The sequence below is a fragment of the Ptychodera flava genome, chromosome 3 (assembly GCF_041260155.1).
Source record: "Ptychodera flava strain L36383 chromosome 3, AS_Pfla_20210202, whole genome shotgun sequence".
Classification (NCBI taxonomy): Eukaryota; Metazoa; Hemichordata; class Enteropneusta; family Ptychoderidae; genus Ptychodera; species Ptychodera flava.
This window is the reverse complement of record NC_091930.1, coordinates 47,225,402-47,253,224: the sequence shown is the minus strand read 5'-3', so window position 1 is coordinate 47,253,224 and position 27,823 is coordinate 47,225,402. Positions and strand designations below refer to the sequence as shown.

General features: G+C 36.8%; 1 protein-coding gene across 2 annotated transcripts in view; it reads left to right on the top strand.

Annotated features, from left to right (window-relative positions):
* LOC139130144 (uncharacterized) overlaps positions 1-27,823 on the top strand; it is a 483,832-nt gene that overhangs the window by 20,243 nt on the left and 435,766 nt on the right. For both annotated transcript variants that reach the window (XM_070695870.1, XM_070695869.1), the window contains exons 2-7: positions 408-519; positions 862-1,035; positions 2,678-3,959; positions 4,471-4,566; positions 6,726-7,112; positions 8,783-9,304. In XM_070695870.1, coding sequence (XP_070551971.1) covers positions 877-1,035; positions 2,678-3,959; positions 4,471-4,566; positions 6,726-7,112; positions 8,783-9,304 — 2,446 coding nt within the window. In that variant the 5' untranslated portion in view covers positions 408-519; positions 862-876. The remainder of the gene's footprint in view (positions 1-407; positions 520-861; positions 1,036-2,677; positions 3,960-4,470; positions 4,567-6,725; positions 7,113-8,782; positions 9,305-27,823) is intronic.

The following is a 27,823-nucleotide window of genomic DNA, read 5'->3' as shown; positions in this document are numbered from 1 at the left end:
ATCGCAGAGAACTAGTAATGAAATGGATATTTTCCTGCCTTTTACCTCCCTTTCATCTTTAATATTACTCAATTCTTCCATCATCGTGACTTTATACCAAAACTACTAGTTTGTCATGCTCTTTATAAACTGCAACAGCCATTTGTCATTTAAAGATTACAATAAGACGTCACTGAACATGAATTGTCAACAGAGCGATTTAAAGGAACGGACAGCGTTCTAGAACTCATGTTAAATTATACTGGAGATGAGCAAAATTTCTTTTCAGTCTTGGTTCCGGATTGGTTGCATTTCTCAGGGACAGTTGGAAGTGGATGCCAAAATGTGTGCATACATTATTGATGTACACCACCAAAGACATAAAATGCAACGAAAATATACATATGCATCTTTATTTGTTACCACAGGCTGGTGAAATTATCGACAGAGTTACGCAATCGTAGGCTCTCAGGTCGAGTTGCGGTCATCGTTTGAGGTGTGAATACGAATACAGAGTGCCGATTCATATCAGGTAAATTTGTAGAATGTTTTATCAAACATAACATAAATGTTGATATAAATTAAATATGGATGCCCCGGGAGACCAAACTTTCGCATTGGTTGGGTAGTTACTATGTCAGTGGTTGTTTCTTCGACATCGGTACCACAACACTGCCTTATACGATCACTACAGTTCTGAAACGTAATTCTTTAGAATATGTACATTTTCTCACTTCCTTGACGACGACATTCTGAATTGTTAAACCATGGCTTGAATCGAATTTGAATGTTGCAGATTTACGTCGCAAAGAAGGGTATGTAAATATCACGATTTGATTCTTAACTTGAACCGTGTTTCATGTATGTTTTTTTTTCTCCTAGATTTTGCTTCACACAATGGCTGAAGTTGTCTCCCATGGAAACAGAGATGGTAGAACAAGCAGAACGAGGAGACCCGTGAGTGGTGATGGTAGTGGCGGCGACGGTGGTGGTGACAGTGATGACGACGATGATGATAGGAAGGAGGAAATGATACTTGTTAAGCCGGAGTTGGCGGTATGTAAAAAGAACGATACTATTGAAAAGTGCGACTCCCACTTGGTAACATATTTAAAACACATTTTTTAATGTCAACGGTCGATATTTGACGTGGCGACTGCGCGCGGATCGCGAGATATCGATAAAAACATGTCATTTCCCGAGCGTATTTTTCACATCCCGAAGTTTTACGATCGTTTCTGATTATGAACCGAAATCCCCCGAAGGTTTGTTGTTGTGCTGATTGACGATATTCTAGGGAGTCCATAATATGTTCGAACGACGCAATTAATTTACCTCCCACTGCGAAGACTTTATATACAGCATTATGCCTTTACCCCAGGTAAGTTTTTTAAAAACTTCTCCTTAGTTTTTGTCATTTTCATTATTCTCAATCAGTTGTATTATATTTTTAACCAATACCACATAAATATCAGTTTTTACGTGTAAAATATTAGCCGCCTCTGATGACTAAATTTTGTCGTCTGCCACACAGTTACGTGTGGTTCGCCGCGTGGTATGCGTCTATGCATACCACGCGGCGGCCGCTATGTATCAACCGCACGTAACTGTACTAGTCACCTATGCGAATTCTGGTGGAATCAGCAAAAATTGTTTTTCGTATTTTCGCCAAGACAGTAAGACTCAGCTTTCTCCTATGGGGCATGATCGATCACCGACGCGAGTGGTACTGTGGCGTACAGCAGGGTAAGCGCAGACTCTACTCCATAGCTTAGTTGACAATGGCCCCAGTGCCGAACGTTCGATGTTCGGAAGCTGAATTTAGGTGGGCCACCGGAATTCAAACTTTTACGTTTTTAGGACATGTTTTTATCGATATCTCGCGATCCGCGCGCTGTCGTTAGCATTAAAAAAATTTGTTTTAAAAATGTTGCCAAGTGGGAGTGCCACTTTAAACTACTGAACTATACGCAATAGCTCAAAAAAATTAAATGTTGGATTATCACTATATATCCCAATATTTTCGTGGATTTGTAGTTGATCATTCAATTCTTCGAACAATAAATTATGAAGCTGTACGATTTTGCCAACACTTACTATTTCTGATCGTTGGTACTAATGATACTAATATCAATTGATGGTGCGGTCTGATAGTGTGGCTGTGAAAAAAAGGTAAAAAACATAGCTATCGGTGGACCATAAGGTAGTACGACTTTGTACACCCAGGTACTGGATCAGAAATAAGATAGTAATTACAGTTTGCTATCAAATTTTAAGCTAAACGCGATTAATTCGGGGTAAATGGATGGTGTAGTAAATCTAGATCTGCAAATGTAAGCTCATTTGCTTTTTCTTTTTGCAATACACTTGTTTTTAAGGGTAATTTGTAATATTGTAACTTTCAGCTTTAGGGCACTTGACACTTTTGATAAATTTGAACAATTAAAAGATCCAATTCTTCCAATTTAGTTCTACTTGTGTTCCTACCAATTTTTAAGCACTTTTGTTCTGTGAAATAAATTTTAACGTACTTCATATAATTGCCTTTACGATACCTTACATTTGCCTTGCAACGTCATTACTGTTCGAATAAACACACTCTATGATATCATATGAAATTAATACATGCTGTACATGTTTCACATTTTGAATGAAAGACCCTATCGTGTCATATTCGTATTGTTTTCCACCTTGGTAGAGATTGGATCCGAATCTTAAGTCAGCCGCAGCATTGATTTTATTAGAGAGATGGGGGTCACCGATCTATGGCGGTGTTGCAGCAGCACTATACCAACTTATAGATCAGTTGAAATCAAGTGGACTCAAAATTCATTGTACCGTACTAGAAGTAGATGGTAAAACAATAAAGGAGGCTGAACGACTGGGAGTCAACTTAATCTTACCAGAAAGGAATTCTCTGTTTGAAGAGGAAGAACCAACGTACTTTTCGCTTGCTACACATGCAACTTTCTTTCCCCATCTGAAGGATATTCCCAACTTGGGGTTCGTGTTTGGATTTGGAATTGTCTCCTCGTCGGTCGCTGTTCACATCAAAGATAAAGTACTTCCCGATGCAGAATACATACATGTCAATATATGGAATCCAGAAGAGTTATCACATCAGACTTTCGCATATGGCAAAAAAGTGTTTACGCGTAGGCGGCAGTGTTTAGATGAAGAGAGCGCTCAGGCACTAATGGTACTGTCGTTTGGTCCCAAAGTATGGGATTACTTCGAAGATAAATACCACGATCCGTCAATCAAGCATCTTCAACTTACACCGCTACCTGAAAAACTTTACTTCCAATTGCCAATTATCAGGAAATCGCCGAATATTCACAATTTTCAAATAATGACTCCTTTTGAAAGTGGGACAATGTCTGAGTTGAGTTGCTTTGCTACTGTACCGAAAGCAATCACACTCGTAGCAAACAGTTATGACAATGTACAAATGGAGCCACCGAAATGGAAAATACTATGTTACAATAAACACGATGACAAAGAAGTTATTCCATATCTTGAACAAAACCCAAAACTAAGAATTTCTATAGACGGATTCGACAACACCTCATTTAGTAAGGAACTTGACTCTTCACATCTTGTCGTCATACCACCTCATTTGATTAATTCATTAAACATTGTGATTTCAACGATTGCCGCTGGAAAACCAATCATAGTTCCAACTATGTCAGACGGGGCTTTCTTCGTCGATAAATACATGTTTGACTATAAGTGTTACGTAGTGTTTGATATGCGTGATGGACCAGATGCATTGATGCGAAGGATAGCATATATAATTCAACATTATGACACGTATTTGGAGATAGCATCTTTGATGAAAGAGGAGATGAAGAAAAAGGTGATGACACAAGTAAAATCAACAAACGCAAAGATACTAGACGTGATTAGACCATACATTGAAATATCAACGTCACAACGATCAACTCCTGGGCACCAAATATTGGATTTGTCTACAGCAGGTAAGAAATTTCGCTGCGCATAATATCACAAGTTAATGGTTTCGACCTTAGAGTGCGAAAATTGAGCTTGATCATCTGAAGAAATTAGAATGATCATTTACATGCCAACTCTTTATTTATATCATAATCTTAAAAATAACCAGCATTTAAGAACATTACATGCTTGGGGTATTTGCTATAAAGATCCCGTGTTATTTTTTTTTTTGTTATCCCGTGTCTTTAAACACGATTGGAACTAATTTGCGATAATTGGATGGTAAAGCGATGTCGATTTAATCTACAAATGTAATCTCATCTGCTATTCCTTTTACATTGCACACTTGTTTTTATGAGTAATTTGCAATATTGCAACATTCAGCTATACGGCTACTAACAATTTTGAGAAATTTGAAAAATATGAAAGTCCAATTATCCCAAACTAGTTCCAATCGTGTTCTTTCTAAAATGCTTCATTGTGTCTGCTGGCAAGGACTTTCTCTGCTTACATATATTATTTCTCTCGCTTCCATAGCAATAACGCAAGAAATGTTCACCGAAAATGTACAGGCCACACAGGATACCAATATCGTGTCTGCTAAATCTTCACATAAAGGAGAACCTAAAACCAGTAAGTCAGCACTTAATTAAGTTAAATATTAGTGTTGATATAGTATGCATCTCGAAACTGAAAGAGTTTAAATTTGCTTAAATGTTACGTAGGAAAACTTTGAAACATCTCTTTTCCAAATAAAGAGGCACGCAATTAATTTGGTCCAATCAATTTATTGAGTATCAAAATCGCATTTTTTCCATGGTGCATTAGATCTGAATTATGTTAATGATGTAATTACAGGAAAGCAATTTTATATTGAGTAAGTGACAAATCGCGTTGAAAGTAAACTTGATTTTGTAAACGAGCATTTTTTGTTACAAAACGCGTAATGATCAAGGTTTTGAATGAAAATACAAATCGCTATTTCAATTTCACGCTCAATAACAACATACTTACAACACTAACAACAACTTTCTTCCAGGTAGATTTTATTGAACACAAAATTATGTAATCGTAAGTTGAGACCACGTAGATTTTTACGAAATATAATCTGTAAGATGCAAATTGGTCCGATATATGGTAAATAAATGAATACCACAAATGTTGACTATATAGAAGGCCTTATAATTTAATTTGTATATTTCTTCATTACATCTAGCCTTGCGCTGCCATGATATTCAAATATAATCTATGCCCTTCAAAGTTATGCAGTTTTGTCATGTTACAGAAGATCAAATACGTAATTTCTTTCATTATTTAAAAGCCCAACACTTTGGAAACAAATTAGACATCTCATTCGTAAGATTTCGAGTTTTACCCTACTATACTTTGTGAAAGTCATTGCATTGTAATTGAACCAAAATAATATCGAAACCTTTATAGCGTGTAAAACATTAAATGGAGGAATAGATAAATTAAAAAATATAACAGTCAATGAGTCACCATGCAAAATTGAGTACTAGAGAAACATATGAACCATTTTACTGGCACTTAGAATTCAAAATGGTCGCACACTTCAAGTTATCTCTATTATTTACTCGAATATTGCAAAAACGCCAGTCAAAATAATCCCTAACAAGTGGTAGACCACAGGAATATTATAAAACTTTCAGAGTCAGAATAGCTAACCTGGTGGCGTATTCCACGTTGAGTATGTAGAGTATACATGATATGTTAACTTTTTACATACTATGACAAATGCAGTAACTGTGATACAGCATGTTCACTACCTTTTTTAATGTTTGCAATGTCACCACAATCCGTTTTGTCCTCACACGTTGTTCGCAAAAGCTAACAACGTCTTTACGACAGTGATATAAAATGAATTTTAATGGAAACAATGGTTGGAATAATTTACACAAGTTACTAATGACGTGAGCGACAATACGTATGACTGCCGAACAGCATAAAGAATCGTTTCCTCCTTCACAAACTTTGAAGTTGTCAAGTTTCCCTTTATGCATACAATAAATATAACATATTAATCCATTTGACCATTTTGGCCACACCTGCTGTTTATCAAACAATCTTGAACTCAGAATTTGACAGTAGAACTTCACAACGATGAATCCTCTGCAAAAAAACGGGCTTCAAAATCAAATAACCTATAAAATTACCGTTTTTCCTTTCCTTGCACAAGTGCTGCAGTCTTTCTGATAAGATGCGTGAGCAAAACTTCACGCATAAATCTTACAAAGGGTGTCTGTGATTTTGTTTGAAGATCAATATCGTTTTCTATGACACGACGAATTTTTTCTAGCTACTGATTGATCATGGTCCAAAACAGAGAGCCAGGGTAGATAAAATAAATCTGAGACGCGGAGTTAATTATCATGTCAATCGTTGGTTCTAAACGTGACCGGAAATACCACACGTTTGTATATAAGAATGTAAAAAAAAACTTTTAAAGGTTTCTAAAATTGACTTTTATATGATCCTCTTATGAACAATGATTACAAAATACTAATTACAACATTCTACATGTCTAGGATTTCACAAATATGTACTTTAATAGAGATTACGAAGTCTAAGGTTTTGCAGAGAATTCATAGTTTGAAACGACCTAATACTCTTTTCCCATCCTTAACAAATAAAATTTCGCTCATTATCTGCGTAGAACGCAGAGAATGATTTGTCTACCTGTACCTTTGGACAATACATGGCAATCGGCTAAATAAATGAATGAGGATAAATTGGTCATTTTGATGATTTGATATTACATCTTCTGCTTTCAGGTAGACTTGGCGTAAAAGTCAGTCCTTCATATGGAAATGCGTTCTATGGCAAATCTATGTCAGATGTTTACAATGAGTTTCACCGACAACAGAGAAACAGACAAACAAACGAAAAGGTAGGAAATGCTGTAACCTCTATACACAGAGACCTTGAATTGGAGAAAGTTGAAGATGGCTGCCTACGGTATGTGGTGAAATGTGGATCCCTAGAAGCACTGGAAGCCCTGTGGAGTGAGTACATCAGTGAAAGACTGGACAAAACCATCCATTCTACAATCATAACACCAGCACTACTCAGCAAGATTCAAGCTCACTACCTAACCCTTGATATCTACATTCCAGTACAGGAGTATTTACTCTGTAAGAGAGAAATACCACTGATCGCAGGTAATGGAATTCTTTCTTATTCTTATCCCAATGCTAATATCAAGTAGATCCATTGATGAAAATCACTGAAAGTTTGCAAAAATCATGCAGGTTTTATGTAAATGATGAAAAGTAAAAGTAAACGTGGAAAACGATGTGTTTGCTGTTGTCGTATTGTGTCTAGCTACTATAAACTAAAGTCTATAGAAGCTATTGGGATAGGTATCCGTCTGGTGTCTGTGAGGATGTCCGTCCACTCAAATATCTAGAGAACCGCAGTACTTACAGATTTGATATTTGTTGTGTAGATGCAAAATATGATTATAAGAAAATGTTTTTTATTTTTGATATTGTTGAAAATATGCAAATTAAGGAATTTGTCATTTTTGGTCAAAAATTTATTTCATCAAAACCGCTTGTCTGACAGCTTTGATATTTGGTATACATGTTCATAGGGATGTACAAAATATGATATAGTCAAATTATGATGAAATCTACAATTTTGTATTTTTACAGCAAAAATAAATATTTTTCAAAACGTACTCTTCTGATTCCTTTCATATTAGGTATACAGGTTTCTACATATAAACTAAATATGATATATTGACATTATGATAAAATCTGCAATTTTGTATTTTTGACGCAATTTTTGCCGTTTTTGGTCAAAAAATTTGTTTCTCAAAAACTACTTGATATTTGGTACACAGGTTCCTAGGGTTGTCTCAGTGTAATATATTGATATTGTGATGAAATCTCAAATTTTGTATTTCTTGGTCAATTTTTGCCATTGTTGGTCAAAATTTTTGTTTCTCAAAATTTACTCATCTGATAGCTCTGATATTTAATATTCAGGCTCGTAGTGTTCATCTTAATGTAATATATTGAAAACATGATGAAATCTTTATTTTTGTATTTTGGCAATTAATTTTACCATTTTTGGTCAGGCTATCCTGAAATGATATCCACCTTCTTCATCAACACATGTGTCACAAACGGTTATTCTCTTCGTAACACAGTGGAGCTCTGTCAACTGTTAGCTCGCTTTTTTCAAAACCGTTGGTCAGACAGCTTTAATATTTGGTATACATATCCCCAGGATGACCTTACTGAGATAATTTCATACATTCAGGAAAACTAAGTTTTGTATCCATGTCTATAGTAGCTTCAGGGACATTGGCCCTACGTTTAAACAATACGCTTTCTTCTTGGCCTGTGCAATACTATAAAGGAGCTTTTATTTAAATTAGTTAAATTATTGTGTAAAATGATAGATTAAGATGATTAAGATAAAACGACACATGGGAATAAGATTCCATTTAAGGATCTGACTGTGAAAGCTGTAACTCTGGAGAAGACTTTCTACTTCGGTTTTCATTTATTTAAAATTCAAAATACTGTCTCACTACCGGTATACACCATTCTCAAAATTTGCTTAAAAACCTGGTCAACTTCTTACATTACAAGGTGATTTCAAAGTTGTAGAAAAAGAACATGCTTTCTCTGCATTAACCAGACTCATTATGATGTTATTTAAAATTGCAACTTCTTGAACAATTTTCTTAGCGATCATATCCATAAGTGCATATTTTTGGACGCTACCAGTAAAGACACATCTCCTCTTGCCAATTTTACATACACAACCCTTCCCTTTTTCTTTACTTGCCATGATGGTCTCACTTTTATCACAACAGGTAAAGTGATTATTCCATCTCGTCGACACAGTGTTGCTGCAGTAACTGACCTCCTGACTTTGAAAAGTAGGGATTCTATTCGAAACAAAACGGTTGAGAGTCTGGGTCTGATCCTGTCAACGATACAAATACAGGACAGCAAAGCCAACTCTGATTTACTGGATAGAGCTGATTTCCGTATTGAGGAATTACGTCACTTCAGTAAGACTTTTGCAACAAAGTACCACAACCTTAGACAAGACGTCCGAGTCGAAGAAAGACATTGTCAGTTAAAAAGAACCAGGGACAATCTTTTGACTGATTACCAAACTGAGTGCAAGAAGGACAGCATAATTCACAAATATGCTGAGCAGGAAATACATTCATGGAAACAGCATAAAACAGTCATACATACAGCTGGACAAAGACTGACAACGCAGAGGGACTTTGCCATCATCCAGGCTACATCTCTGGAGGAAAAGTGTGAAGCGACAAAGGCAGTGTATGATGAGGCGCAGAGTGACCTAGAACGTGTTAACAAAGGTAGGTGTAGTTGCAAGTACTCATTGAAGCTGATATACACTTTAGTGGATGGTAATGCTATTGATAATATTGTCTTTTGCTGGATGAGTTTATTACATGCTAATATGATACGATTCCAGTTTAATTTATTAGGCCACTAAATAGCTGTTACACAGCTTCGTAGCTTCTCATGACAGGAAAACATTTCAGTAAAAATATCCTCACTTAAAAGGTTGTAGGCCGCTGGGGTCATGGCTTTTCCTTGTTGCTAATGTAACAGCTGAAGTTTACGATGAACCCAAAACACTATATTATACCGAAATCAATTATAATGATAAACCGATGTACATTTTGGGACTGGAGAGAAATAACGGGTTGTGGTCGTCAAGTGTATTTTGTTCTGAACCAACAATTTTTGTGAATCCAACCTTATTCTAGCAATATACCTTAAACCGACACGATGTTGACTCAGTAGAGATAACGCCCATAAAGACCAAAGGTTAAGGTTGTCAAAAGACATATCGTCATATGTGCTGTGTAATAAATAATTGGTTATCTATACCTAATGATATGCATGCCAAGGCGTAATCATGTCAAGAGCATATGCTCTGTTTAAGCTCTGTATCTGACATGTACATCTCACAATGGAAGACTAATTCATAAAAATATTTGCATTTTTTAATGATTGATTTTCGACCAAAATACAAAATAACAATCTAAGAGCTGTAAAAATTTTTGTGGTCTTTTTTCTAAATCTTTTAGCCACAAAAATGAACTTGGTCTATTCAATATCGGGCTAGCATGAAATTGAAAAGGAAAGTGTGTGTAGGTCACATGATTGTTGGCTCAGGACACACAATGAACGACATCACGAAACACTTAACTTCTTAGAACTTTAAAAACCAAACTCAAAATGCTCACATATTCCGTTATATATTACAGTTTCACATATTTCATTATATATTACAGTTGGGTGTAAATTTAAACTTTTGCCACATGTTTGCAACTTCACTGAAAGTGTTATGATCAACATAATGAACAATATTCACCACAAATTAATTCTAAAGGTCATTAAGTATACAAATATGTAATTAACTGAAATAAAAATACTAATTTCTTTGACTGCTGCCATCGTATCACAACTTATATAGCATGCGTAACTGCCTTTAGTTAAGTTCTTCAAGCTATGCCGAACTGTGGAGGCTCATTAGATATGCAAATAATAAATTAGCTGACCATCTGCTATCATTAATGACATTGCATCATGTTTTGAGAACTTTGATCAAGTAAAGAAGCTCTATATATCTATATATAGTTATAATTAGGAAGTTCATTAATATGCAAATTTAGGAACTGGCTGAAACGGGATGCGTAATGACTTTCAATAATGTTGTATCGAAGGATCTATAATGTACATAGCAAGTTTTGTAAAATTTGGAAATGCATTCTATGGCAAATATATATATATATATATATATATATATATATATATATATATATATATATATATATATATATATATATAGTCAGAAGTAGTTAAACAGTTTAAATTCACTCGGATGGAATAAGTACAGCAATGGCATAAAGTAACGTCTTGCAAGTGCAAGCAATAGATCATTATGGGTTCTCTATGATTGTGTCCTATGATGATGAAGATATGACATCAGCAGGATTAGTTTATAAAAATTAATATACAGCAAAGAAATAACATCAAAATCTCCTAGGTGTTCATCAGTTATTTAACAAGGCAACTGTTTTGGGGATTTGAAAACAGTCAACTGTTATAATATATATATATATATATATATATATATATATATATATATATATATATATATATATATATATATATATATATATATATATATATATATATATATATATATATATATTTTTATGTATATATATATATATATATATATATATATATATATATATATAAAATTAGGAATTTTCATGAAATATGCAAATTAAACATTGGCTGAAGTAAAAATGCGTAATCACTTTCAATAATGTTAAATCAGAGATAGAATCTTATATATATATATATATATATATATATATATATATATATATATATATATATATATATATATATATAATTATTATATTATATAATCAAATTAGGAAAGTTCATACAATATGCAAATTAGTAATTATCTTTCATTTCACCCCTGAATACCTTTCACGGCTGATATATCTCGGTGTGATCAACATTTGCAGCAAACTAATCAAACTGTGTACAGTCTCAATTAATTATGCAAATGAGGAAAAGTAAGCAAGTCACACCCACCTTCAACTAATCAGTTCTTGTCATTTTCAAACTGAATCTATGTGCTAGATTTTATTCTGATCTAATGAGCCGTTTTAGAGATATCAGGCCTACAGACAGACACACAGATAGACAGATATTGCTGCCATATTAGCTCATGTCTGTGAACACGTTTGAGCTAAAAATCACTAAACATTTTTAATTGCGGCCATTTTAATGGCAACATTAAAATCTTTTTGTGATGTACAGACTTTTTAGAAATATCTAAAATCAAGATTAAGAAAGCAAGTCTCTCTCTTTTTTGTAGTCATGTTTGTTTTTCAAAAATGAGTTCACATATACATACGGTAGTCTAACAGTCGGAAAGCAATTTTCTGCAGTATAAGCACAGGATCATTCATCAACTCTGCCAACCACTTTTGGTTGGATGCCAGGCTTGACATTTCCTGTTGAATGTACATTCCTCTGATACAGTTCAGTACATCGTGTTGCATTCAAGAGTCCATGTGCATCATTTGGTCATATTGTTTAACTTTACCCCCACATTTGTCACAGTGCCAACAATTATGTCATTTAACTCTGTTACTGTACATGTAGACTAGTATTCCTCACCACAGCTAGTGTACAGTCATAAATTGTCAATGCGAGGAATTCGAGAGCTGAAGCTGAATTCTAAATAAGTAAACAAATTAGTATACAATAATTTTTGAATCTTTATCTCATTCTCCTGTCTTTTATATGTATACTGTTTATCCATGTGTGTTTATCTATTGTTTACTTGTTTAGAATTCAGCGTGTGTCCTACATACTAGCATTGCACTGTTGACATGTGGATCAAGGCACTGATACACTAGTAGACTCACAAGTGCAGTATACTATTTTAAAAACACTGTATACACTTGTCAGCTGTCCTGAAGCTTTGTTTTCTTGACCTATCATATTTTTGCCTTGTGTCAATAGATTCCACTTTTGCAATTACATGTGTTTCATTTGCCACATTTCCTTAAGATAACAATTCCTTAATAATCTGACTGAGGGCCAACAATTGTGCTGATCATTACATACAAATATTGCATTACCAACAGCCATTGTCCAAGTAAATTACACTTCTAAATCTCCAACATCACAAAACAACCTTACCGCTGTAAATACTATATATATGATAGATAACATTATGAAATCGTTCAGTGGCACTGAAATAGCATAAGTACTTTCAAAATTGTCTACACGGAGTATAATCAATTGCATCAGGCATATACAATTATGTATGACAGAGTCATACTTGTATTGATTTTTGAATTCATCATATACCTGTATGTCCAAATAACAGCCAAGTTAGTTGAATGTGTTGACATCTGAATTATATTGATGATCCACTGAAGTTTCAAAAGACTGATGTAAAATGCATAGAGATAGATGAATCATGTGCACTAAAGTGACACAAACATGGGAGCTGTCATTATTAATGACCTGGGGTTGGAGAAATGTGAGGGGGTCACTCAAAAAATTGAAAGCTACAAAGGGGGTTGCTCAAAAAGGTGGAGAGAAAGAAGGGGGTTATTCAATTTTGGTGTGAAAGGAATTGAAACGCTTCTCAGATTTCACCATTTCACACATCAATTTCTCAAAATTTGTGTTGCGAGAGGGGGACATCCCCTCTCATGCTCTGCCCCCTTGGATGTTATAACAGTTTTACTCAATAAATACAAATTGACAGCACCTCTAAGATTGCACCGGACTGCACCATTGCTCTCAATAACTTCTCACAGTTTTTCCACACCAGAGAGGGGACAGCACCCTCTGAAACTTTACCCCTCAGCTCCCACATGTTCTCCCGCTGGGCTTTCATATTCTGTGAAAACCCTGTCATGATACCCATCCAAAGTAAACCGTGTGAGCTTTTACCCGTACTCTACATTTTGTCACAACTTTCATTTTGTTGGTTCCACCTTTTTCGACCGTCATAAGATACCGATGATAATCTAGCGGGGTACAGCATGATTTGAAAGGTTTTTTTTAAAATTTTACAAAAATGTATTAATATTTTACTTTCTAAAGGAGGGGGGTCAGTCAAAATTTCTGTGTTAGAAGGGGGTTACTCAAGTTCATCATGGTTGGCAGGGGGTTACTCAAAATGTGAGTTTCCAATGAAATTCCTCTGGGCCCCCACCCCCTCCCCACCCCTCCCCACCCCCTCCCCCCTCCCACCCCCCATCATAAATCACGATGGCTCCCTAATGCAGTTTCTCAGGGGTATGTGGCAGGGGGTTGGGGGTCCCCCTCCTGACACAGGAACATTTGAATATCAGTACAAAACTTGGATGCGAAAACACAATTATGAGATGTATTGAAAAGGGGTACCATAAGGCTCCACCAAAAATAAAAAGTAACAACAGATAGTAAATGTCTCCTTGCAATCTTCTTCGTTTTACTTCCATACTTGGCTCAAAGGCAATCTCTTGGAATAATACCCCAGAATCTTCCAGATTCTCCTCTATGATATCAAATGGTCCACCCCTATATAACTGCTTAAGGCCTGGACATACATGTAATGTATAAAAGGTGTTAATGTTTGTGATTATCTTTATGAAAGAGTACAGTACTCAATGGTGACCTATATTGATTCTCTAACTCATGTTTACACTTGGCAAGAAACATTTTCCCAATTGTCAACAAGAATTCAATCCTCGATGATAATTGCTTGATCTTTACTGCTATTTACTTCTGATTGCAGATTAAAATTTATAAATTGTGAAGACACAATTGCTTTGAAAACATCTTGAGAAATGGCTGTTCATAATTCAGCAACAGTTCTGCATGTCACAGATACTTGACTCACTGTGATTGTTATAAAATTATATTGCAATCACAGGGCTACACAAGGAGTGAGCTGAATGCCTGTAGTTCTGGTATTCTTGGCAAACTGCCAGTACAAGTACACATCATTACGACAACATGTTGTTTGTGAGTGCATGTGTATGTTTACTCACTGATAGGTCTTTGCCAGATCTGTTAACTATTCATACCAGTATCGTATGGCAGCTCACAAACACTTGCCCCATTGTAGCAGCATACCGTATTACTATGACTACAGGGGTCAAAGGTTGCTGGTGATATCACAGGCTCATCAAGGTCATCTTGTAGCAGCATAAATGTTGATCCAACTCTAATATTTTAGAAATATCAAGTGTGCTCCCTTACTTCTATGAATTCTTTGTATTTACACCTGTAAAAATTCAGAACATGTTTTCCAATGCAAAGTAAGTGAAGACATGTGTTCATTTGTTCACTAGCTATCATGTATTTTGAAAAATAAAATTCCATAACAACAACCGGTGTATAACATGCAATCTTTATGGAAAATGGATGAATTCATAAACCAATGCAATGTTTTGTCTTGGATATCTGGCAGTTAATATTGCAGGAAACACTTCATACACTACATACCCATTGTAAGTAAAATTGAAATACACCATTATCAAATCACTTTCTTTTAATGCAGGTGAAAAAATACATAAAATAGATTTGTATTCTCTCTGAAACAGTTTTATGGTTGAGTAGTACTCCCAGGGTTGCTTCATTATCTTGTTTACTTTTGTAAGTTATATTTATTCAGGAACAAAAATTCTAATGCTCAGTACCAGTACTGCTAATGTGTGCAGGGTTCTTTCAGTAATCCCGCCCTCTATGTTGACTTTTGAGTAGCAAACTAAACAGCATTTCCCTTTCACAGGTTGGATATAGGTATCTGTAATGTCAACTGCAAGTTCTTGTAGTGTCACTACTTTCATGATGATGATGATAACTTACCTGCTTAATACATGCAAAACTTCTGATTTTCTCAACTAAAATGGTTTGTTGAGGTACCATGATATGTATAGCAGTCACTTCTGCAGCCATAAAAACCAAGCAGTGTGCGTCAACAATTTTAGGGACTTTCCATTGGTCAACCAGTGCCACATGACTGACCATGTACCACATGGAATTAATTTTCACATTCTTAAAATCAGTACATTTAAAGGATACCAAATTTCACTTCATTTGATTGAACTTAATTGACCTACTTGACACCAACTTGAAATGGAAAACAACAAATACATGGAGATAATAAATGTTCTTATGTAATTCCGGGTACACTCAATAATCAATGTTGAACCATCCCTTTCCCATGATTTCACTGTGTAAGCTTACTGCCATGCTAAAAAATTGGCGACTGGGATATTCATTACCTTTGAAAATATCAGTATCTGGAATAATTACTCAGGTCCACATTGCTGACCCAATCACAGTTCTAATGTTGTCACCTCCTTTGTCCATCCAATCTTGATCCATACTTAATCACCAGACATCTGAAGTAATCATGCCGGCTGGGTCAGTTTGTTTCTACCCAAAAGAAGAATACAGAATTATAACAAAACACAATAACACAACACAAATTTTATTCGGTTTTTGTGTAGAATTGGAGCTATCAAATCAGAACTACACCTGTCATTCAGCCTATGCATTCATAGTTGAGAGCTGGTAAACTTGCCTAGGTATTCTGTCCTCTTTGACCTTTTCATCAAATTCATTAAAGTAAGTACAAAATGAAGGTGCTATTTTGATCTTCAGGGAATACAAAGAAACTAGTAGCCAACAAAAATGACGCATGGAAATCAGTAAATGTAAAATATGTAAATCAGTCACACAGCTGAACCAAACTATATAGCCAATACTGAATACTGATAGTCTATGATGGTGATGTACGTTGTACTAGTCTTTCATATTTCGCACCGCACTGATTTTCATAGACAACATGATGCACACCTTATATTTCATGCGACACCTCCCCCTCTACTGTCCATGGTGATACCAGGTGGACTGATGATGTAATTAAGCAATAAAACACATCCAGCGATGGTATACCACGAGATTTTGACCAGTTCACGACATATATGCACGAGCGATAGCGAGTGCATATATGGAGTGAACTGGTCAAAATCGAGTGGTATACCGTCGCTGGGTGTGATTTATTGCTATTATATCATAACAGTATATTGAAATTCTGGCGTGGAACGTAAAAAACAGATTTTCGCTAAAGCTGAGAGCTCGCACCTATGCCAGCCGTGGTATATCACCAATATACCACGGTTCTTTTTGCGTCTCAACCAATCAGATCGCTGTATTTGCTCCATCAATATACTGGTATGATATAATAAAATTTTGAGATTATCAAACAACACGAAACATCTGGTAATACAGCTGTAGCCATAAACATTATTTGAAAATAATTTTCCTGTCCATTGATTACATCAAATTACAGTGGTCATATTTAGATTAATGTTAGATATATCACTATGTTAAATTGAATGTTTGAATACACTCTGTTATGGCAAGTCTATCACATGAAGGTATCAAAAGATAAAAGTTACAGCTACATGTATTAACATCCCTTACCTTTTCACTGTGGTTTGATCCAATCCTGTGATTTTCCATGGAAAAGTTGGACCTCTGCACAGAGAAATGGGATGAAAAGGGCCAGTAATGCTAACTTTTGATGATTTTTTCACTATTTTGTCTGAACCATAATTTCTTCTTCTACTCTCCAAAACATGTTGATATACGCAGTATTCAGCTAGTCAACCCTACCTGCACATGTGTAAACTGCAGCGTTATCGTTGACAATTGAATTCCGGTCAGGACTAGAATTCAAATGTAAACAATAAATAAAAGTGCATTTTACACATTAGAGGTTATGTTGACAAGCTGAATAGTGTGTGTTTTAACACTTTTTTGGAAGTAGAGTAAGGACTTGAAATTAATGTAAAAATAAAGATAATGAAAAATCCATCAAAAGTTAGCATTACTGGCCCTTCAAGGTTACCATAGTATGCACCTCAAGAACAGATATTCTGAATCTGAAATTTTGTACAATACTTTTCTTGGCTACTACTTGCATGGACTCACTCTGAATCCTGTGGACTGAATTGATTTTTCACCCTTTCATTCTTGTGAAAATCAAAACTGATTTTTTTATCTAGTGTAACACAGGAATGGTGGCCATTTTGAATTTTAAGCGTTTTGGTAAATTTTCATAATTTGTTTCTCCGGTACAAAAATTGGCATTGCGATCCCTGATTTTCCATTCTTGAAAGAGAATGGTTTATATATTTCTGAAAGCAAAGTTGAGCAAAAGTTTTTTTTTTTTTTTCAATTGAGAGGCAAATACTACCCTCAGGGAGGAAAGTTGCAAAATTGTGCAAAATAATGATAAAAAAATAATAATAAGTTATAATAATAAGTTATGGTAGTAGACGGTAGTTCTCTTTTTGGAGGATGTGATGGCCCTGAAAAGGGCTGTTTGGTTTGTGTGTACAATATGTACACGGTATTGAATTTCAGGCTCACTTGAACCCAAAGACATCTTCAAGGTCACATGCACCTTGGCTGGTATTGGTAGGGTAAACATCTCCATTGCCTTCTTCAACTGTCCTCATGTCGGAAACTCTAACATCTTCAATGTCATCTATCGTGTCAAAGGTATCTCCCCATGGTGACTTCCTGATCTTTATCCAGGACATCATCTCCCATGTCCTGATTTTCTGCCATGTAGCACTGGTTTTCAGCAATCTGTGTGAAATAAAATGTTATTGTTAGCCTCTGTACATGCAAGTTTATTGATACTAAGTACAGTTCACATTGATTCGTGTAAATTTATAGTCCATAGACATTGTCACATAGTACACCATGCTTCACATACTGATCAGTACCCTTCCAGGTAACTCCACTTGACTAAAGTTGTAACCTCAGGTTACACCTTTAGTTAAGTAGAGCATCAGAATTGCTTGACAAAAACTGACACAAATGAAAACAAAACTTAGTTTGAAGGATTCAAAAATACAGGGCATGCAAAAACATACAGTGGCTTCATGTCTTTGGAAGTGCTGACGCTGGCGGTATTGCAGAAGGAAGAGGTACACTGTAAATAAAACTGTCAGTATCCATGTAGGCTAATCGTATGCCTTTGAACCGCTTCCGAAAGTAATTGTAATGTGTCTCATACATAAGCAGCTTAGAAAGTTCGAGTACTGCCGCGCCAATGAAAACTGGCTTTTTATATTCATATTTATCCCTTTTCAGTTCCAGTAGGGCACTGTCGCAGGAATCGCCATCCTCTTCGGAAGTTATGAGAGTTATATGTTTCATCTTTGGATTATACTTCTGAATCTTTTTACGACCACTATCGTACTACTGTGGCCCGAAACAAATTTAAAGTCTCTGTACTTTCGAACGTCTTCTATTGTCTTGCCGAACATTGCATTATTCATCAGCTTATAGAAATTCTTTTCAAAATCTGTCTTTCCCTTTGCCCTCATTTTAGTGTTAAAGTCAATATATCCCGCGAGACACTTTGCCTCTTCAAAGGAAAGCGCCCGATGAATCTTTTTCAGTCGCATTCCCATTCGAAGATAGAATTCAAGCAACTTATAATGTAAGACGTATCTCTCTCTGTCCATGAGACTTGTAATCAGCCGACTACCGTGCCTCGGAAATTCGTAGTGATGTGGCGCGAGAGGTAGATCGTCGTGCTCTTCATGTAATTCGGCCGGATATTCTAAGTCTACTTCTAGAAAACTTGGCGGAAATCTAGCGCTGGGTCCCCAATCCAAGCCTGCTCCACCATTCTGAGCAGACCATTCTAAATATTCTTCCTTCGTCATCCAATGAAGTCCCCCCATTGGCATTGGTTGACTCATTGCATATCCGTAAAGATTATTAGCATCGAGATATTTTATTTTGGTTAACGGTTTCTCCGGATCATAATTCCCGCCAGCTCCGCCAGGCTCGTCTGTAGCATAAGCTGGATGATTTGTCTGTAAGTAATGAATATTACACTGACTGATACCACCTCGAATTCCCCTCTGTATGAAAGTCATCTGCTCAGCATCTTGAATAAGTTTAAACTTATTAAATGTGTAAAGTAACATAGTATCGCATGTCAAGCGGGCGCTGACATATAGTGGGCTGGATCTAACTTACATGCTTCTAAACATGTGTCACGGAAATTTTCGAATATATTCGCAAGGAGGAGAACGTCGGTCTCCCAATAGAATTCCATATAATCTTTAATCATCCGACATCCAACTTCGTCCATACTCGTAATGCATGTTCGTGATCGGACTCCGAAATCCCCTCTTCCGTTAATTCGCTATGAATTTTTTTTCTTGATGGAGCTCCTCTTCTTCAAATCGCTCGGAGAATCTAAATATTCGTACGGGAAGAAACCTTTCGCCCTCTGAATGTCCGGGTATGAATGAGGTACTGCCGTCCATCCATCCTCTGGCAGTCTTTGCCAACATGGCGAGCGACCCAGACATCAACTGAGCACTGTCCATAAACTTTATCAAAAAGAAACGTTTCACTGTCTCCCTCTCTCCACCAACAACAATTGTGGCACTAAAATAATGTTTTCATAAGACACATAATTCCACCATTGCCAGTCTTAGCTATGATATTTGGCTCTGGTCCATCAACATCCCCTTCGGTAATGATTTCATGTAACTTTTTCAAAATAAAAGAACCATCGTATCCCTTGAGGTTGTGAAAGTAGATAGGAATGGTTCTCGACGGGCGGCACTTTTCACAATAAAAAGTATTTTCATCCTTCACTATTCGGTATCCGGCTTGATCTCCACATGCAATACAGTCTGGATCGTTGTAATTAGAAGGATCTTTCATCGGTTTTATTTTCCAATAATACGATTTCGAATAATTCTCAGCCCTTTTCTTCATATCCTTTAGAAATTCTGTAACACAATCTGTACCTGTGAATGTTCTTTTACAATAAACTTTCGGCGGATTACCTGGCCATCGTTCAATTATAACATACAAAATACAAATTGGAATGTGCAGGTCGGTGCCCCGTTCAATAATTGCCTCAGTATCTGCATACACAACGTAGGGCAGGGCACCTTCTTCTTATGTCCTTCAAATTGACACACTTCCTTAGGAAAAACTGGCTGAGCAGTGTCTCTTCCACAGTATACCTGATGTATTTCTAATTCTTCTGTTGATGCAAAACCTTGCCTACAAACCATACAAATACACTTCTGCCTGTGCTTATTCTTACGATTACTGTTAGAATTAAGAAGGCGATTTAATTAGTAATTGGTACGAAGTGGCCGCCGCCGGGGCTGACTATTAGTAAAATATTTGCTATCTGTGCTGTATCTCCCTTCCGTTCCGTAGGGGAACCGTAACCGTTCTGGTTCCGCTACAGCCACAGTTATGCCGGACAGGTCGGGATCATTTTCCTAGATCTGAAATACTTGAAGTCTGACCCCTGGATTTTGCTGCTCGAAGCGCTTGAATACAGTCTCATCAGCGGGCGTAGGAAATGGTATGTCGAATACTATTTGCATAATAAAAAATACTTTTATTACGCATTTGAGAGATTACAGACCGGGGAAATTGACTGTTAGCTACTCAGATGCATTTTTCATCGCACACCGACTCGCTCTCTGCCAAAACAGGAACTGCTCTGGCTGAGACCTTGTCTTGCGATTGTCCGATGCAATCATCGTTGTAACTTGATCTTTACCCCATACGCAAACGTGTTAGACTCAATCATTCACTTCACACAACCACACACAAAAGTACATCGTACTCACCGATAGTTTGCGAGTGAATGTTTTTTTATTTCCATGTCAACTGTGTAATAAAGGGTTGTAATACCGACAAATGTTCAGTCCGTGCATAGTCAAGTTCTGCGGTCCTCTGCAAATGGCATTTTACATATGGCTCCCTAGGCTGTACGAACCTCGAATACATCAACACAGTAAAGATCACATGTCAGCTCAGGGTAGTTCAGACCATAACCGCTCAAACTGACAGCTGCCGACCAACAAACATGGAAACGTGAGATCGGCCTTGTGGGAACCCGTCGCCTCAGTGTTAATAGTATTCCATACCTTAGGTGAAAAGTTTTGATGCAAGAACTGCTAAAAGCTATGCTGCAAGCCTTTCCTCTCACGCCAAGAATCCTATCAGAACGGCTCCGCAGGTATTATTTTACAATCCATCTAAAGTGTATCAGAAGCAACAAACAGACAAAGTATTTGAAATTTCGGTTTCAAAGAGGAGACGATTTCGCTACATGTATTGATATAGTTCAAGAAATCGACTGTGGTTTTAAAACAGTGAGCCGATTGCCAGCCAGAGAAAATCCTGCTATTGTACCTCGTAATATCCGAAGGGGTAGTAATATAGAATTCTTAGCATTTAAACTGCGCTTATTTAAGCATAATCTTTCTTTCACTATAGAGAGGTTATTTTGTGTCACGCCTAAACCAGAAATTCAAGACGTGGAAGAACTAGTCGACTTAGAAAGATTAGGTGAGATGTATAAACAAATAAATGCTGACAAAATATTATAGTGGATTTTGATGACCTATCATAGAATAGAATAATTATTTTTTCTTTTTAAAAAAATTTTTAGGATAGTATATATAGTACAGTTACGATGGAGATAATCAAGAATGAATATAAGATAAGTCAATTGTCCGATATACTTAAACTCGATTTAAATAGGGGGCTAGATACTCAAAACTACTTATACACCATAGAATTCGCAGATGTAAAAGATTCTTCAACAGGCTTCGGATTTGTCTAGAATACCCCTTCAGTAAAAAACTGAGGATAGATTTCAATGATCTTAGAGAAGAATTAATAAAGAAATGGAAGAAATTAATAAAGAGACTGGGGGGAATGTTGGCCTGCAGTTTATTCCAAGTAAACTTATTATCCGTTACAACAGAGAAAATGTCGCTTACGAAAAGCATTTATAGAAAAAGATTTGACTTAGAAAGATTAGGCGAGAAACAAAAATATTATAGTGGATTTTGATGACCTATCATAGAATATTTAAAAAAATTTTTAGGATATTATATATTACAAAGATTAATTATGGATGAGAATATTGACGTTAGACGCCGCTTACGAAAAGCATTCAACGGGTAATTTTACGAAAAGAATTTCTGAAGTCAAGCGAGTCGAGGATATCGAAACGATCGATATCGAAAGTATGACCAAAATAAGAAAGATGTACTCTGTTTATGCAGAATGGAAGTCAAATTAGTGGATCCGAAAAAACGGTAATACACAAATTCGTACATTGCCTGTTAAATTAAAAGATACATACACAAAAGATTTAAGAGGATCGGATGTGAAACATGAATTAATAGAACGCTTCGACCATATGCTTGATACAATTGAAAATGTTGAGGGTTCCCGTCTCGTTCTCGAGGAGATACTTAATTTTGAAGTAATTCTAGTAGAAGTTTTACTCGGGCCGGCGCAGTCCAACTTCCCCAATGGTTAAAAAATAAGCATTGTGTGAGCGATCTGGTTCTACCTTTTGGCAGGGAGAACTGCTTCCAGTATGCAGTCGTTTCAAGTTTAAAGTTGGGCGACTGGAAGACGTATGACAAATTTATGGCCGATTACTGTTTTGATGGAATACCATTTCCTACGCCTGCCGATGGGACTGTATTCAAGCGCTTCGAGCAGCAAAATCCAGGGGTCAGACTTCAAGTATTTCAGATCTACGAAAATGATCCCGACCTGTCCGGCATAACTGTGGCTGTAGCGGAACCAGAACCGTTGGGGTTCCCCTATCGGAACGGAAGGGAGATACAGCACAGATAGCAAATATTTTACTAATAGTTGGCCCCGGCGGCGGCCACTTCGTACCAATTACTAAATTAAATCGCCTTCTTAATTCTAACAGTAATCGTAAGAATAAGCACAGGCAGAAGTGTATTTGTATGGTTTGTAAGCGAGGTTTTGCGTCAACAGAAGAATTAGAAATACATCAGGTGTATTGTGGGACAGACACTGCTCAGACAGTTTTTCCTAAGGAAGAATGTCAATTTGAAGGTCATAAGAAGAAGGTGCCCTGCCCCTACGTTGTGTATGCAGATACTGAGGCAATTATTGAGCGGGGCACCGACCTGCACATTCTAATTTTTATTTCGTATGTTATGATTGAACGATGGCCAGGCAATCCGCCGAAAGTTTTTTGTAAAAGAACATTCACAGGTACAGATTGTGTTACAGAATTTCTAAAGGATATGAAGAAAAGGGTTGAGAATTATTTGAAATCGTATTATTGGAAAATAAAACTGATGAAAGATCCTTCTAATTACAATGATCCAGACTGTATTGCATGTGGAGATCAAGCCGGATACCGAATAGTGAAGGATGAAATACTTTTTATCGTGAAAAGTGCCGCCCGTCGAGAACCATTCCTATCTACTTTCACAACCTCAAGGGATACGATGGTTCTTTTATTTTGAAAAAATTACATGAAATCGCTACCGAAGGGGATGTTGATGGACCAGAGCCAAATATCATAGCTAAGACTGGCAATGGTGGAATTATGTGTCTTATGAAAACATTTATTTTAGTGCCACAATTGTTGTTGGTGGAGAGAGGAGACAGTGAAACGTTTCTTTTTGATAAAGTTTATGGACAGTGCTCAGTTGATGTCTGGGTCGCTCGCCATGTTGGCAAAGACTGCCAGAGGATGGATGGACGGCAGTACCTCATTCGTACCCGGACATTCAGCGGGCGAAAGGTTTCTTCCCGTACGAATATTTAGATTCTCCCGAGCGATTGGAAGAAGAGGAGCTCCCATCAAGAAAAAAAATTCATAGCGAATTAACGGAAGAGGGGATTTCGGAGTCCGATCACGAACATGCATTGCGAGTATGGGACGAAGTTGGATGTCGGACGATTAAAGATTATATGGAATTCTATTGCGAGACAGACGTTCTCCTTCTTGCGAATATATTCGAAAATTTCCGTGACACATGTTTAGAAGCATATAAGTTAGATCCAGCCCACTATATGTCAGCGCCCGGCTTGACATGGGATGCTATGTTACTTTACACGGGTAATAAATTTAAACTTATTCAAGATGCTGAGCAGATGACTTTCATACAGAGGGGAATTCGAGGTGGTATCAGTCAGTGTAATATTCATTACTTACAGACAAATCATCCAGCTTATGCTACAGACGAGCCTGGCGGAGCTGGCGGGAATTATGATCCGGAGAAACCGTTAACCAAAATAAAATATCTCGATGCTAATAATCTTTACGGATATGCAATGAGTCAACCAATGCCAATGGGGGGACTTCATTGGATGACGAAGGAAGAATATTTAGAATGGTCTGCTCAGAATGGTGGAGCAGGCTTGGATTGGGGACCCAGCACTAGATTTCCGCCAAGTTTTCTAGAAGTAGACTTAGAATATCCGGCCGAATTACATGAAGAACACGACGATCTACCTCTCGCGCCACATCACTATGAATTTCCGAGGCACGGTAGTCGGCTGATTACAAGTCTTATGGACAGAGAGAGATACGTCTTACATTATAAGTTGCTTGAATTCTATCTTCGGATGGGAATGCGGCTGAAAAAGATTCATCGGGCGCTTGCCTTCGAAGAGGCAAAGTGTCTCGCGGGATATATTGACTTTAACACTAAAATGAGGGCAAAGGGAAAGACAGATTTTGAAAAGAATTTCTATAAGCTGATGAATAATGCAATGTTCGGCAAGACAATAGAAGACGTTCGAAAGTACAGAGACTTTAAATTTGTTTCGGCCACAGTAGTACCGATAGTGGTCGTAAAAAGATTCAGAAGTATAATCCAAAGATGAAACATATAACTCTCATAACTTCCGAAGAGGATGGCGATTCCTGCGACAGTGCCCTACTGGAACTGAAAAGGGATAAATATGAATATAAAAAGCCAGTTTTCATTGGCGCGGCAGTACTCGAACTTTCTAAGCTGCTTATGTATGAGACACATTACAATTACTTTCGGAAGCGGTTCAAAGGAATACGATTAGCCTACATAGATACTGATAGTTTTATTTACAGTGTACCTCTTCCTTCTGCAGGCTCCGCTAGGGTCAGCACTTTCACTGATATAGTCCGAGAAGATGTGGAACAGAATGGTGAGAAGTCTATATATGATACTAGTGGTATGAAAGACGGGATTAGAGTTCCAAAGATTAATAAAAAGGTGATAGGTAAATTTAAAGATGAGTTGAATGGTGAACCTATTCTTGATTTTGTCGGCATACGCTCGAAAGTGTATGCTTTTCGGACTCCAACTTCGGAGACGAAAAAAATAAAGGAATAAAAGATGTTTGTGTTAGAAAACATTTGAACTTTGAAGATTATAAGGATCTGTTTGAAACTGGTGCATTCCGAAGGAAGGAGACCGAGCGGGCACAATTTGTACAGTTTGTACGGAAAAAACCTGGTGAAATCCGTAGTGAAAAGCGTAGTAAAATTATGATGGCGCCAAATGATATCAAACGTGTACAGTTATACAATCCAGACACGGGCAAATGGTTGGCAGAAACATGGCCGATAGGACGGAGTTCCCCTTCGGAACAGAAACGGAATTAACTTTCATATCCATTTAGTCCGTAATATCGCATGTATCGTTCTAGCGGCGGACTAAATCCTTCTTGTTTTTGTATTTCTAGTGCCTGATGAAATATGTCCTGAATAAGTTCTGAGGCGTTTTCTGTTGTTGCACCTTTTTCTTGTATTTGTGTAAGCAGCTGTTTATATTGTACGTAATAATGTTTATATTTCTCTCGCCTTTTTGATACTCCTGTTTTTCCTTGTATTACATCAATAATAACACCTGGTATAGGAGTTAAAGCTAAAAGAACTGGTACTGTAGGAATGGCTGCTATTACAGCAGAGCTTACAAGAATTCCCTTAGTCACATTAAGAGCCATATCAATTCGGCCCATCAATTTATAACTGCGGCGATATGCAGCGCTAGTTCTTTCGATATAGTCGGCCAATTGTTCAACGCTTTCAACAACTGAGACGTGCATTTTTTTTACTGTATATGTAAGGGATGATAAAAAATAATTGTAGTAATATAGAGAGACAATATGGCAACAGGAGGAGAAGAAAATATAGAACTCCAGGATTTCGATGATGCAAATTTAAATGATGATGATCACTACGGCCCAAAGGCGCCCCATTTTGTACGGTATATAGCGTCCCGTTTTTTCGCCACACATACGTGGAGTGCGCGTTCAGAGAGTCAATTTCACCTCCCGCGTCATGTTGAAAATTTCGCCGTATTTCCTTGCTGCACATCTAAATATTAATGAAAGAGCAACAGGTCCTATTTCCCGTATATGCTGCCCTTACAATTATAATATTTTTTGAAGAATTTCACAAGGGAATTCCAAAATACGTAAGCGATAAGAGACATATGCAAAATCAAGTAAAAACACAGTCAACAGCAAAACGATCTTCAACTCGTCATTTCATAAAAATAAGAGGGAAACTAAAAAAAATAAAACCATAGAGTTTTAGTTACCCTTCATGATATGTGTCATACCAAATATTATAAAAAATAACAGCGAAATGAAAAAGTTAAACCAACGGTTTTTTCAGATGTATTTTTCATTTTACGATGTGTCTAATCTGCTCGATTTCCCATAGAAAACAATGGCGTTTAATGTACTGAACAGACCGTACAACTCTCGCTCGTTCAAATTTCTCAATTCTGACCAATTATAGTGAAAAGTGGCACGGTGTTTCTTGATATATATACAAAATTGCTGTCGTTTTAGTTTTTCGAATTTCTTGACGAAACTTGTTTTGTTGCATTTTATTTTTCCGATCGCTGAATTTTTGCTCTTGCCCTCAATAAAATGGCGATCTTACGGCGTTTGCATATTCAGAATCAGGGTCTAATATTGACCCATTTTAATCGGTTAGCGTCTCTTAAAGTGTACAGACCAAATACCAGTCAGGTTGTTGTAATTTATACCAAATTTTGGCGAATATAAACTATGAAAATTCCAGTAAACTGCAAAAATAACACAGAACTGAGGCGAACGGGCGTAGAGTCTCCACTGTAATCGTGCAGTGAACGTTATCGATCGATATCCTTTTGTCCGAAATTGATACATTGTTGTCTCGCTCACTCGCGTGTAGTCCCCCGTTCACAATGGCGCCAAACTACGCCGAGGTGCGCCAAAATGTGCTGAAACGTACGTAAAAGTATCACCAAAACTGAAAAAATTGTCGTCGATTTAATTTCAGTACAGGAAACCAACGGATACCTTGATGTTAAATGTGGAAATGTTTATGACGTGACCTCAACACACGAGCGCCCGGCACAAGCGGCGCCCAGACAAATTTTCGATCGATAATCTATTGAAAACAAATTGATACA